This window comes from Brassica oleracea, chromosome C6, assembly GCF_000695525.1.
Source record: "Brassica oleracea var. oleracea cultivar TO1000 chromosome C6, BOL, whole genome shotgun sequence".
In the NCBI taxonomy this organism is placed as follows: Eukaryota; Viridiplantae; Streptophyta; class Magnoliopsida; order Brassicales; family Brassicaceae; genus Brassica; species Brassica oleracea.
The window spans coordinates 17,202,749-17,216,186 of NC_027753.1; the positions used below are offsets into that span (position 1 = coordinate 17,202,749).

General features: G+C 34.4%; 2 protein-coding genes across 4 annotated transcripts; both read right to left on the reverse strand.

Moving 5' to 3' along the window:
- Positions 1–1,212: 1,212 nt before the first annotated feature.
- Positions 1,213–6,550, reverse strand: LOC106298614. Its single transcript, XM_013734752.1, has 5 exons — positions 6,217–6,550; positions 5,872–5,923; positions 2,296–2,332; positions 1,713–2,205; positions 1,213–1,640 (listed from the first exon to the last, which is right to left on the reverse strand). The coding sequence occupies exons 4-5, from the start codon at positions 2,175–2,177 to the stop codon at positions 1,359–1,361; spliced, it is 747 nt and encodes a 248-aa protein (XP_013590206.1). The 5' UTR covers positions 2,178–2,205; positions 2,296–2,332; positions 5,872–5,923; positions 6,217–6,550; the 3' UTR covers positions 1,213–1,358.
- Positions 6,551–7,115: 565 nt separating this feature from the next.
- On the reverse strand, positions 7,116–11,348 carry LOC106296328 (sister chromatid cohesion 1 protein 2-like). Of its 3 annotated transcripts, none has more exons than XM_013732434.1 (13): positions 11,096–11,268; positions 10,473–10,737; positions 10,355–10,395; positions 10,230–10,282; positions 10,076–10,143; positions 9,538–9,989; positions 9,345–9,459; positions 9,123–9,259; positions 8,505–9,037; positions 8,394–8,430; positions 8,119–8,140; positions 7,901–8,033; positions 7,116–7,784 (listed from the first exon to the last, which is right to left on the reverse strand). In XM_013732434.1, the coding sequence occupies exons 1-13, from the start codon at positions 11,217–11,219 to the stop codon at positions 7,689–7,691; spliced, it is 2,076 nt and encodes a 691-aa protein (XP_013587888.1). In that variant the 5' UTR covers positions 11,220–11,268; the 3' UTR covers positions 7,116–7,688. The 3 variants fall into 3 exon arrangements, with proteins under 3 accessions (XP_013587888.1, XP_013587887.1, XP_013587886.1); XM_013732433.1 differs by having other exon boundaries at positions 7,122–7,784; positions 10,548–10,737; positions 11,096–11,348; XM_013732432.1 differs by having other exon boundaries at positions 7,128–7,784; positions 8,394–8,427; positions 11,096–11,348.
- Between the last annotated feature and the right edge of the window lie 2,090 nt (positions 11,349–13,438).

The window sequence follows — 13,438 nt, forward strand, 5'->3', positions numbered from 1 at the left end:
AAGAAAGTTGTTTCCCATCCTTGGATCTCAGCCAATAGAAATTAAATATCATCTTCAACTTGTTGACCTCTTCCATGAGTTGCTTTTTGGAGAAGCGTATGTTTATCAAGTCCTTGGTATAGCCATAAAAGATATCCCAATCGGAATTGTATCTGAATCCCCTCTCATTTTCATATTCCACAATTCCCTTTTCCACATCAAAAAAAAGTTATAATAAAGATGTTAAGAAAAAACAAAAAAAAAATATAGATGTAAAAATAGACAGTAGGCAGAGAATAAGTAGAAACCTTGAGAATGAGAAGCACGTCGTTTATATTCCAAATCAGATATTTCTTCTGTTGCTTTCTCCTCCTGACCATAGCTTCCGTATAGGAGATGTTTTCATCGTCTGAAGAAGGCTAAGATTTGTGTTTTTGTTGGCTCTCCAAGCAATATGAGGGGGAGTCGCTGGAATTAACCATTGATCGTTGATCCTAACGAAGCAGTGATGTGTCTCTCTAGTCTCTACTGTTTAAAAATTAACCAGAAAGGGGTTGGAGTGTTGTTGGTAAAGTAAATACTCTCTCTTTCGTATTAGAAGAAGTTTTGATTCTTTCCACACATATTAAAAAATTACATTTTATAAAAAAAAAATCTTTGAAATATAATTTAAAATTAATTTATTTAATTATAAACAAAAATAGTAAAAACACAATTGGCTACACAGTTTTTGATAAAATTAAAATTACCTAAATATGCGAAAACATCTTTTATTGTGAAACAACAACAATCACCTGAAACATTAAAACAGAGGGAGTATTTTTGGTTTTAACAGAGGAGTGGAACTCAAAGAGTCGTAGAAACACACAAACCACGAGAAGCTACGGCTTGTGAAAAAAGGACTCGTCGTCTATTTGTAAATTCTGTTTGAGGTCTCTCAAAAGAAGTAATAGTGACTCTACTCTCTCCAACAATGACGGTAAGGGCATATATAATATATACATAAATATATGTGTATTAAAGACCCAAAAACAAAGACCCCCAATAATCATGCCCTTAGAATCTTCCTAAGATAAGCTCCATGTCTCAAAACTGCCAATGGAGCAATATCCTCAACGAACAGACAACCTCTGTCTTAGTTAGCAGTGATTCATGTTATCAGATGTGTTTGTAGGACATGACCCTTGTGATTATATTTTCTTGTGATCAAGAATACTGTTTCTTTTTCTTGGAAGAGTATAAGTTTGTAGAAACCGATATTTTATTACATTAAGATTTACATTAAACCCGAGAGACTTGATACTTTCAGACACCACAGAAAACATACTGCTTCTATTAGAGACACAAGCAGAAACTAGTCATAAGACGAGGACACCAAGTTACCATTTAGCAGCCTCTGCAAGCACAGCAGAAAACTTAAACCGCTTGATATTGAGTTTAACTTCCTCAGCACATAACTCTTTCCACTCATCGCTCAACTCTCTTCTTTTACCAGATCCAAGGTTCATCAGCTTCTCAAGCTGCAACTTCTTTTGATAATCACTTAAACCTTTGGACACCATGGTCTCGAACGCATCCCGCACAGCCCATGACTCGTCGTTGCCTTCAAAGTCAGCTTTTGTTACCTCATTATTCGAAGGTTCATGATTAGCCATTTCCTCCTTTTGCATGTTGGCAAAACAGAGATTAGACAAATTTAGACATTAATTGATGATAAGATATATATCACTTACACCACTCTTGGTGTGATTAGCAGACTGATCAGATTCATTTTGGAGGCCCCATATCCTTTTGGAAAGTAGAAAGGCTTCAGATTTGCTAGTGTTTCCTTTCTGCATGCAAGCAATGAACTTAGCTTTCAGCTTGCGGATCTTTGTCAAAACCTGTTCCTTTGAGAATTTCCCCGTGATGGACCCTCCCAGGAAACGATAAAAGTCTGCCCAGTTACTCTTGGGTTCGTTTCCTTTCTGAGCTTGATAATCCACTAACCCTTTTAACACCGTGAGCTCATCTTCCTCGTTCCAAATTCTGCTGCTGCTCGCCAATGTCTTCTTCTTCTTCTTCATCTTCTTTGTCACGTGTTCTGTTGCTGGTTCTGGAGGAGGAGAAGGCTTTGAAGCATTTTTCCGTGGGGATTTTCTACTGCGGAGAATATGTGAAGGCGGTGAGGTACCGTCGGGGAAATCAAGATTCACCATGGTCGCAATCCTCACATGCAGATAAGCCCTGAACCAGGAAATCAAAATTCATCTTCCGACAAAAACAAACTCACACTCTAGAGTCTAGAGAGAGAGAGAAAAGAAGAAAGAAACGAACCTGATTTTTTTCTCTTCCAAATTTGCGTTCGGAGACTCTGGAGAGAGGAAAAAAACTGATTTATTTAGACCACCTCCGACACCATGTTTATCCGGGGTCCTTACTTACTGAATTTCTTAGTGCGTGGACCCCCACAAAACATTTAAGTATCGGTTACAAAAACTACTAATTAAGAACCGATTTTAGTGAGTTTCTTACACTGTTCGCGGGCCCTACTGACTCGTGGCGGTCCGCGATTGGTTTGCTTTTTAATTTTTTTTTTTTTAAAAAAAAAATCTAAGAAACCCAAATGGATTTCTTAGGGATAAACATGGTCTCAGAGTCTTTAATGGGTTCTTAAAATTAATTTAATAATATATTGTGTACTTTATAAAAGTTTAGAACTCCTATTAATGTAATTAGTTTTGTGACGGTCCAATGGGAAAATCCCTATGAGATTCTTAAATTTTTTTTTTTACATGTTTTTAGCTATTAATTTTGATCATTTTAATGTTTAGAAATTGTATTTAAGTGTCATTAGATGTTGCTTTTGTACATGTTTCATAAATAGGGGGCTGAAAAACACAATTAGAAGTTTTAAGACAGTTTTGAGAATTTTTCTGCACCAAACAGAAGTTTTTGGGGTCAAACCGTACTTTGTTAAATACTCAAGGACCAAAGATGCAAATCAGTAGAAATCAGCCATGGCTGTACGAGAGTTGCAGAACGCTCGATGTTGGAAACCCAGATTCGTCCCAGATTCGTCGATCCGTCACGCACGATCCCAACCCGAGCACTTTGAGCTGAGAATTTTGAATCGACGAAGTTCAGCAACAAGAGGAACGAAGACGATGGTTCTGGAAAAAAAAAAACAAAAAGCATCAACATAAGAGAAGACCAATACCAAGAGGACACGTATGGGGTTCTTATCAATTCCAAAAACCATATATTAAGAGGCGGTTCTCTTGTTTTATCCTTTTTTATTTATTTTTTTTGTTTTTTTAAGAACCTCTTCTAAGAGACTTCATTGGAGGTTCTCTTAGGTTCGGAAATGCCTTGACCAGAGCCTACACCCAAATAAAGTAATTAAAAATTATAGGGTGTTCTTAAATAAAAAGAGAGTGCGGAAGCACCGTAGCCTGCTGGTTAAGGTTTAAAAAGCTTCTACATCCAGATATCTTTTAGACCATGACCAATACCCCAGTTGGTCCTATACATATGACCTGCTATTAGGAAAAGAATTGCGATAGCTAAATGATGATGTGCTGTATCGGTTAACCATAGACGTGTTAGTTAGTGATCTTGGCGCAGTGAGTCCTTTCTTCTCGGTCCACAGAGACAAAATGTAGGACTGGTGCCAACAGTTAATCACGGAAGAAAGGAGGCTCAGCGGGAAGAGGATTGTACCATAGAAGCAAGGAGGTCAACCTCTTTCCAATAGATAACATGAATTCTGGCAATGCAATGTAGTTGGGCTTTCATGTTGATCCGAATGAATCATCTTTTTCGCGGAGTGAAATCTTTGCCTGAACCTCAGACTATGCAATTTCTTGCAAATTACATGAAATCTAGGTTTCAAGTCTCGGAGAGAGCGATTTATTAATGCAGACTACAGAAAAAAGGTTTACAAAAAATTTTCAACATGACACAAGTAAATCTGGTCAGGGATGGATCTTCATAGGACGGCTAAGATGATACAGTTAGGCGTGTAGATCTTCATAAGGCATGTAGTATTGTCGGTTGTCGAATCGTCTATGTAATATTTCTCATAAATGTAATGTCATAATAAATCATCGTTAAAAAGAAAGAGCAAAAACTAATTGATGCATCTTATTTTATGAGTAATGGTTTTTGTTATATAGAAATACAATATCTTAGACAAAAATGTAACTTGGAGAATAAGTGAACTTTGGGGAATAAGTGTATTTAGTACAATAATCATAACATTTTTTTGATGATCATCGTAAAATGCTACTCGTTAAAAATCTTACCAAAAAATTAAATACGAACAAATAATGGTTAAGGTAAACAAAAATTGCATCATGCACTAACTTACATCTGTCAAAGATCTTTGTGACAATGTAATCTGATAGATAAATTAAATTTTTGGAAATAGCAATGAACAACGCTTTGTTGAATAAATCAACCAAATTGTCACTTTAACAAATATGTAGGACACGAACACCATCATTCTTCTCCATTGTATAGGTTTTGTTATGCTTTAATCATTTTCTCAGATATTCTTTTATCTCAAAATCTCTTAAAACGGTGATAAATTTACATCTTTGAAATTATTAACATTCCTCTTGGATGTCTATTAATTTTATATGTTTTTTTTTTGCTTCGTTAAAATTTTGTCATGGAAATCTGGTACGATAAAAACCATGATAAAGAAAAAGAGTATAACCACAGACTATATTCTATAGGGCTTACCGTCCATTCAGCCTATGAAACATGTACTTCAGGACTAATGAATATATATGTTTTAAGGGGATAATTATAACCAAAATATCAAGTAGCTATATTGGTAACTCTATTGTTAATGTAATATGTAAACCAGAGTTTAAAACTCTACAACTGCGGCTAAATTTTTTTGTTTCGCTTCTAGACATTTATTTATCCGCCCGGTTTTGGTTATATATCTTCTCTTAGAAGTAATACCTTTAAGAAAGCATTCCGATCAAATAAATCTCTTTAGAAGATTGAGTACAACATGATAAACTTTTTTTATTTCTGTTATAATATATGGGGTCTTTAAACTTCAAATCCAAAATCCTATTTTGACATAGATATGAATTCTTGGTCTATCTAGATTTCAATCCAAATCTCTTTACATACAATCGTCTACAAATTCTTCTTGTACATATGAGTTATTTATGCTCTTATAATTAAAGTTACGTATTATTATTTTTCTTGTCATATGATGGGCATATTTTTCATTCACAAAAATATTAGTAACTTACTCAGATAACACTTTTAGTATGACACTTCAAGCTAAAACATATCTAGTCCTTTTAATATATCTTATGAAATCGATTTTTTTTTAATTCAACCGAATAACTAGAGTTCCCGGGAACATAATTTTGATATCATTAATTCTTCATCAAATTTATCTTTCAAAGATTATTTTTTAAGGTCGTATAATTCAAGTTCTTCCATTATTATTAGAATAATAAAAAATTTAAAAATAGTTGTATCTATTACATGAAACTATGTTTCTTCACAATCAATTTCATATCAAACTTTTTTTGTTGTAACACTTTATTTATATCTTTATTATTTTACATTTTTAGTGTTTGAATTACTGCTCCAAATACTTCTCTTTTCACAAGAGTTTATATCTTTGTCTATTGTTTTTTTATTTGACCAATAATTTTTTAGAGAGTGTTGCAGTAAGAAATAGACATGTTGTCCGTTACCGAAGTTGCTCCACAAAACTTGGGGATTATGGTTTACTAGTATTGACCCCATGCTACCCATGGGATATTTTTTTGTTACAAAGAAGACCATATTTAAGTTATATATATATATATATATATATCATGTTTCCAATTTGATATTTAACCATTCTTAGATATATTTTTTTGAGAACGTTACCTTAGAGAATAAAAACATTGAAGAATCTGATTGTCTGAGTTCCTAATATTCCCTGCAGTCAAGAGAACGCAAAGTTGAAAGAATTTATTTTTCGTTGTGTATTGGTATATCAAACATCTAAAAATTATGTATTGCAAAGATTGCCGACCAATTTCTAGAGATTAAAAAAAAATGCAGACATATAGCTAATATAACTCTCTTAATTTTCCATGGCATCAACATTTGAAGTTCCTATCCCATACAACCGTAAACAGACCAAAATTTCTCACCGAATATCAAAGTATTCGCAGTAGAATTTAAACAATACAGATCCTTAAAGTGGTGAATTAGTATAATTGATTTTACCTTTTATGAAATTCAGTTCCTCCTGTTGTACCATGTCTACGTTTGCTTTCTTTCTTCCTCCCCCTTTCTTTCTCTTTTTCCTACCTTGAAGTCTCTTTGCACTTGTCGAATCTTCAGCAGCTAGGATCCACTATATCCATTATTTCTCGAAACTTCTTGGCCTTAAACAGGTTTTGATGAAGCAATTTGGTGTTTCGCTAAGGCGCTGAGCCAACAAAACTGTACTGAATAGTAAAATAGTGTAACTGGAGAATTTGGTTGCAGAGATCCGTTTATTTAGAAGAAAAAAAACTCAACTCTGCTCAAAACATTGATGAAGCAAGAGTATAAACCTTTCCTATTATATTCTCAATCGATAGGTAGTTTAATGTCGTTGTTGTTCGTTTATCAAATTTTTAGAGATATAAAAATAAGAAAAAGAAAAGATAGTGGATGAAGAAGTAGGATCATGGGTAGTGGGCGCTCTTTTTAGAAACGGTTGATAAGTTTTTTTTATAATCATTATCTTGTTTTAATTGTTTTTTAATTTTTTTTAACATAAATTATGTGGCAAAATTTGATTGGTTAGATGATTTGTGATTTAGTATATAAAGGATAGTGGCAATCAGCAATTCTCCTGATTCAAAGAAATTTCTAACTGCAGTTGTAAATTCCTTTCCCAAAACATGGCAACACCCAACACTTTTACTAGAAAGAAGGGAAATCAGATGAAGAGATGATCAATAAGGATCATCTAAAGAACCTAATAGGGTAAAGGCATAAATACAAGTTGTTTGTACAAAACCGAAATATAGAAATGGAATGCTAAACCGAAATTGACTAAACCAGATAGAGGATATTGATTTCCTGTAACAGTTGCTTTAAACGCTGGTTCTATGACCGTGTGTGTGCGCAGATGGGTCTCAACTGGATCTTCTTACTATCATTGCCTCTGGTTCAAGTGTGCATATTACAGGAGACTGAAATGGCCAGTTCTCAAATCCCGAAAGCTGGTTCTCGACGTCGTGAACTAAACTAAACCCCTCAGCAACATAGTAAGCTTATTGTTACAAGTTCCAGAATAGACTGTCATCAAGACCATAGACAGGAACATATAGGGAGAAAGAAGACAACTTAGACAAGCCAAAGAGATGAGTTCCGTTCAACAAAATCAGATACACCTTTAAGCAGGAAAACTAATCACTATCACAACGATCTAGATTTGAACATACAGAGTTTTAGCGTGTCCTTCTTCTGGGTGTTCTCCCAAAACCTAAAAGAAGTCTTTAAGTATTTTGCATTGTCTCCAAAACTTTGATTAGATCAACCAAGTCGATTCATATATATTAAGGTGGTTGATCATTCCAAGTCTAAAGAGTTGACTTAAACGACGGTAAGGAAAAAAACCCCAAATCCCTTTGATTACAAAAAGACTAACAACTTACCAGAAAAAAAAAACCTAAACTGGAGAGAAGAAATCTAGATAGAGCTTCTCAACAAGCTTCATGTTGTCCGGTGAACCGCGAGAGAAGAATATCACTATATGGATGATCTTGCTTCACTTCCAAGTAACCTTTCGTCTTCAATACCTGCAAACAAATATTATTATTTTATTTCCCGTATATCAAATCAACTGTAACAAACTCGCTTTTTCGACAGCTTGATGGAAAACCCACCCACAAAAGATAAACCAGATGTGACATACCAAAGTCTCGTAGAAGAGTCTTGCGCTTTCCTTCTGCGTTCTTCCTCTGCACAACTGTAACAAACTCGCTTTTTCTTCTTCTCCTTTCTCCCTTTGCTCCAGAAACGTTTTCTCCAAGAATTTTGCCACATTCCTGCACAATCCATAGTCAGAAAATTTGGATCTTGATCTGAAAATATACGCAAAGAAACTAAGATCAAAGGTGTGAGTCTACCAACCTCGTTCTTGCTAACCATGTCTCTGCAAATCAGTAGCATACAACGTAAGAACACAGTACAAAAACACATCAAATATGCAACAAACAATATAATGATAAGATTTTGATCCCATTGTAAGTTGTCTATGTTTTATGGTTCTCAAAAAGCATCAGTCCCATTCATCATAGATTTCTGTGAACTAGTCAACCAAAATCTGGCATGAGATCATTTCTGAATTATTGTTTCAAGATATTGTGTGCTTTCCATTCTTAAGATAAGACCAGAAGCCAGTTTACCTTGTTGCAGGTCCTCTGTTTCATGTGCATTCACCTGCTGAAGCACAAGCAAAAAACAAATGCTCAGTTCTGTAACTAAAAATATGAGTGAAACTAATTATTGAACAGTACCTCCTCGTTCATCAAAATTGCATCAAGGTCCCTTCTATCCTCGCAAAATGCTGACGGGCACTCGTCAAAGAAGGTGAAGGAGTTTGAAGGTCTTGTTTCTTGTTCACAGGTCTCAGGGTCCTCGAAATATCTTTTCGACATTGATTCTCTCACGGGCGTATCAGGAGCAATCTCAACTCGCTCAGAGACTGCTGGTGTTTCTGGAGCAATATACGTTGGCTCTGCAGGCTTCATTGGCGTCTCTGGAGCAACCTTTGTTTGATGAGCACTTTCAGCAGCTATGGAACTTGCTGAAACCATCTCTGGAACAGTAATTTTCAGCTCGGCAAGACCAGCAGCCTGAGGAGTCTCCATAATTTCCCGACCAGTCTCAGTCTGCTCTAAAGGAAAAACATCCCCACGGCTTTCAACTGTTCTAAGAGAAGACCTTTTCATTCGCCTAGCGGTTTTAGCAGCTTTAGGAGTTTCTGTGGTGTTCTGTTCTTTAAACTTGATGGGTTGACAGAAAAGCAATTGGAGGTCCAAAGAGCCATCTGGAATAGAATTACAACAATCAGCAAACACAACAGTAGTACTATCTGAAAATAAAGGTATAGCAAATTCTGAAGTTTCACTTACATGGAAACAAAGGGTCCCAAAAACTTCTAGAGGGATCGGCAAAACGTTTGATTCTTCTCTCATAATAGTCAGTATGAGGAACCTTTCTACGTTTTGTAACCAATGTACTTGAGTCTTCTATCATTTTCTTCAAAACTCTACAATAAAAAGAGAAGAAACATAATACACCTGTATGGAACTCCGCAGATGAATATAATCCGAGGTTACAAAAAGTTAGCTTACTTGTTCGGGATTATCACTTCATCATCTATTAGACATTTTCTCTTCCGCGAAACCCGAGAAGAAGATTCCTTTCCACCAGGCGTGTTAATGATGGAGAACTGATGGCTTGTTTCCCCTGTATCCCAGAAGTATAAGATCACACATTACTAAATAAAATATCTGGAGTTCCTGTTTCTAATAAGTGTCAGACAACCTTGAGAGGTCTTCAGCCGCGAAGGTGTTTTGGGAGTAGCAGCAACTGGCGCATCTTTAGCATTAGACCCTTTACTCTCAGGCTCTTCTGACAAAGTCATGTCAGAGAGGAAACCTTTCTCATTGTATCCAACTTTATTCACTTGAGGAGTCTCAGATGGCTCTGTATGAAACATATTAGTGTCCGTCATTTCCACATCACTATGGCCTCTATGTTTCTCTATGCATTCAGGCAAGTCTCCATTTCCCACCACAGATCCTGGTTCTAGTTCCTCAATCCCGTGAAGCGCTTCAGGACTCTTGCATTCAGACGGGAGGGACCGGTCATGCCTAGATGCGTTTTGTTGATCTCTGGATGACTTGTTAGACTCCAGTGGTTCTGCTTCAACTTCTCTGACTGATGCTTCTCCACTAGCATCTCTGACATCAATGTCCATATCATGGGCGGTGTCACTGCAACAACAGATATAACAAGAGAAAGTTGAGCATGTGTTTGTGGATTACATGTTAAATAGATCCAAAAACAATATCACACTCACTGTCTAGTATCAGTATGATCATCGACAACATGAAACGTACAGCCGAGGTCATCCTCCTCCATGTCGAACTGCAACTCCACAAATAGTATCTTCACAACATATATTTTCACTTGTATACTCTATACTCAGTATTCTATGAGGTAAGAAGCCATACCCTTTCCATATAGTAGTGGTCAATGCTCTCTGTATCCCGACCAGAAACTCCATCTGTTTCATCGCAATGCAGTGGTATAAATAAATACATGATGAACTTGAAAAGTGTTTCTTTGAAGTAATTACCATGCTTAAGTGTAATATCTTCCTGCGGCTTAACATTATCCCTGAGAAGAAGAAGAAACACAAAATGTGAGACTATAATAACTGATACATAACTGTACAGGATTAACAAGCAAAATACCCGTGAGAATCTTCCAAAAGCCCAAGATCAAAAGCATCCAGTTCGAAACACTGAGGCAGAGCAATTGAAGGAAACCCCGTAGATGCAGCAGCAGGCAAAGGCACATTAGTGTTATCTCTGTTCTGCTCCTTTACACCGATCAAGGCTGTGTTGCAATCATGGAACAAAGAGTCCACCTTCTTGGAATATATTCTAACAAGACCAAGAAGAAGATACGCTAACCCTCTGTATGTCAAAGCGTCCAACTCCTGTTGCAAGATCTGGTCTGCGAGATCCAAACAAAGGAGTTTTAGTTACATATTATGTTCTTATCCATCAATTTGCAGTCGAAACTTTAGCAGTTGTAATAACGCTAAATAAAACCTCAGACTCTGAGGTTCATTCAGGCATTCTAGCAAACAACTAGTGAGCGCAAAAACAACAAACATAGAAATTAAAAAAAAAAAAAAAAAAAAATCACAAAATCAAATCTGCCAAATAATGAGCAAATGAAGTCAGGTTTCTAACCCCATCCAAATGGAGTCGAGCCTTGAAAACGAAACCCTAAGTTTCTATTTCGGGTAATTTCACACTCACTGAGCAGAATTCAGAAAGGGAGAGAGAAGGGAAGGAGGAAGACGAACCAACGGAGGAAGGAATGTTAGTGTCTTTGACTTGAGCTTTCTTTAGTTTCTTCACGAAATACGCTGCCACCCAAATCGCTCCTAAAGGTCCTTTCCTCGATACGAGCCCTTCCGAGTGAAACATTTTTGACTCTATGATTCTCACTCCCCTGATTCTTGGTTTATACTGTATAGTTTTCTATTTTTTCTTTGTAGAAGACTAAAAGCTTCTTAGATACTGAAGCGACGAGGAAGGAGAGAAACAAATTGAATAGTTAAAAAGAAAAAAAATGGGGGGAATGAGACGTCCATGCGGTGTACGGAACAAGCTTCTCAAAAGAAGTGAAATTATTTTATACTATGAATTCATATGTGATTTTTTAAAAAATGTATCATCTAATATACATATTTCTATAAAATTATATTACATTTAATCTATAATCTTATCATTTAAAATTTGGGTCTACCGGAAATTTTTATTGGACTATCAATAATTTGATTTAAACAATAGATGATCCATCGGATTTATAGATAGTATAAATTAAATAGATATAATTTATTGTTGTAATACTATACCTCCATATGTTAAATATTTAAATATTTGTCGATTTTAACTTTTAAAATTATAAATATCTTTGTTTAAATAACAAAAATCATATTATCTAACAATGATTAATCTTTACTATCTTAAACCAATGAAAACAAATTTTAAACTATATAGTTTATTTTAAAAATTAAACAAAAACTAAATGTTTAATTATTTACTCGATAATATAAATCTATGAAGCGAAAATTTTAATTTTTTAAAAACTTTCTAAATTTGTGAAATGTTACAATATCTTTGAATATGACAATAAAACAATATTTTACTAATCTTTATATATATAGTTACAATTTTAATAATGAAATAAAATCAAAAAATTAATATACAGAAGAAGATAGAAATACATGTGAAAGTTTGAAACAATCTATTCTATGAAAAAATATACCTTATTAAAAATTGATAAATACATATATATTATAATATATACCAATTTAGAATTGAAAAATAAAATATTTATATAAAAATAAGTGAAAACAAAAGTCCGCACGGTTGCGCGGATCGAGATCTAATTTTTATTAAGTCACACTTAAAATCTACTGATCAACTTATTTTAAGAAATATTACATGCATTTTATATTTTTTTGCTTATAGATATATTTCCGTTTTTACCTTTTTATTGTACATTTTACTTTACTATCACCTATATATTAATAGAAAAATATTTAAAAAGTTGTAACCTTAAATTTGTATTAATTAAAAAAAAAAGTTTTGATTAGGTGTCATTTAATTAAGATGTCAATTTGGCTTAGTAAATCTAAAATCCAATTTTTAGTAAAATTTATATTACCACAAACATAAATGTATATGATATGATAAACTTAATACTCGGCTATTTCATTAAATTAATACTCGATGATTTCATTAAATTAATACTTGGCAAATTGACTTTCTATAAATGGCTCAAGGTTAATTTATATTGTGATCCAACAAAATAATTTTTTTTTAAAAGTGTAAGATATACTCTTAATCCGTATTATTTGGGCATCAATTTAAATCAAAGTTTGCTATATATTATAACCTAACTATTGCATGTTTTTACTATAAATTGGAAAGTAATAATTTTTTTAAGTCTTGATTTTTTTTTATTAATAGCAAAGAGACGCATCTATTAAAAAATGTTAATAAAAGAAAAAAGAAGAATATTGTTTGGTTCTCAGGTCTTCTTCACCTACATAAATTTATATAAAGAGTAATACAGAAATTAAGTTGTTTTCCAAACGAACTTAAATATCAAATATTTTTTTCTTGCAAAACGATTCTTTAGAACTTAAATTATGGAAATATTATATCGAAGATTAAGAAAAAGCTTTGGCACCTGCCTAATTGTTTTTCGTAGTCTACGAAAACATTAATAATGACCTTTCGTAGTAGTTAAAGACATGAAAGCAAGGTTGGACGAACCAGAAAGAAGGTAGTCTCCATGATCATGAACCAGACAAGATGGTGAGCCTTAGTCTATTCTTTCTTATTCGACCATTGAACCAAAAGATGTTGTGTAAGCCTAAATCATTCTCTGATTTCTTTGGAACTGATTCACTTTGTTTGAATGTATGTCAAACAGATTCGAGGTCAAATATTTTTCAAGAAAGGGGGAACACGTGATAGAACCCTAGCGGTTCTGTCCCTGAATGCACTTGAGGAAGGTACAAATAATCCTTGTTTACGAGAAGTTGGTGGAGCAAGTACCCTGAGTATGTTAAACCCAACACCCAGAGTCTAACTTAGGACGCTTCTAAGATCTTTGGCTTGTCGAATGGCAC

Excerpts from the sequence above, each read along its gene's own strand:
- LOC106296328 (XM_013732434.1), bottom strand. The coding sequence starts at position 11,219 with ATGTTTCACTCGGAAGGGCTCGTATCGAGGAAAGGACCTTTAGGAGCG. Across the intron at positions 10,283-10,354 it reads AGATATTACACTTAAGCATG|ATGGAGTTTCTGGTCGGGAT; the intron begins GTAATTACTTCA and ends GCGATGAAACAG. Across the intron at positions 9,038-9,122 it reads TTGGGACCCTTTGTTTCCAT|ATGGCTCTTTGGACCTCCAA; the intron begins GTAAGTGAAACT and ends ATTCTATTCCAG.
- LOC106298614 (XM_013734752.1), bottom strand. The coding sequence starts at position 2,177 with ATGGTGAATCTTGATTTCCCCGACGGTACCTCACCGCCTTCACATATT. Across the intron at positions 1,641-1,712 it reads CTAATCACACCAAGAGTGGT|GAGGAAATGGCTAATCATGA; the intron begins GTAAGTGATATA and ends AACATGCAAAAG.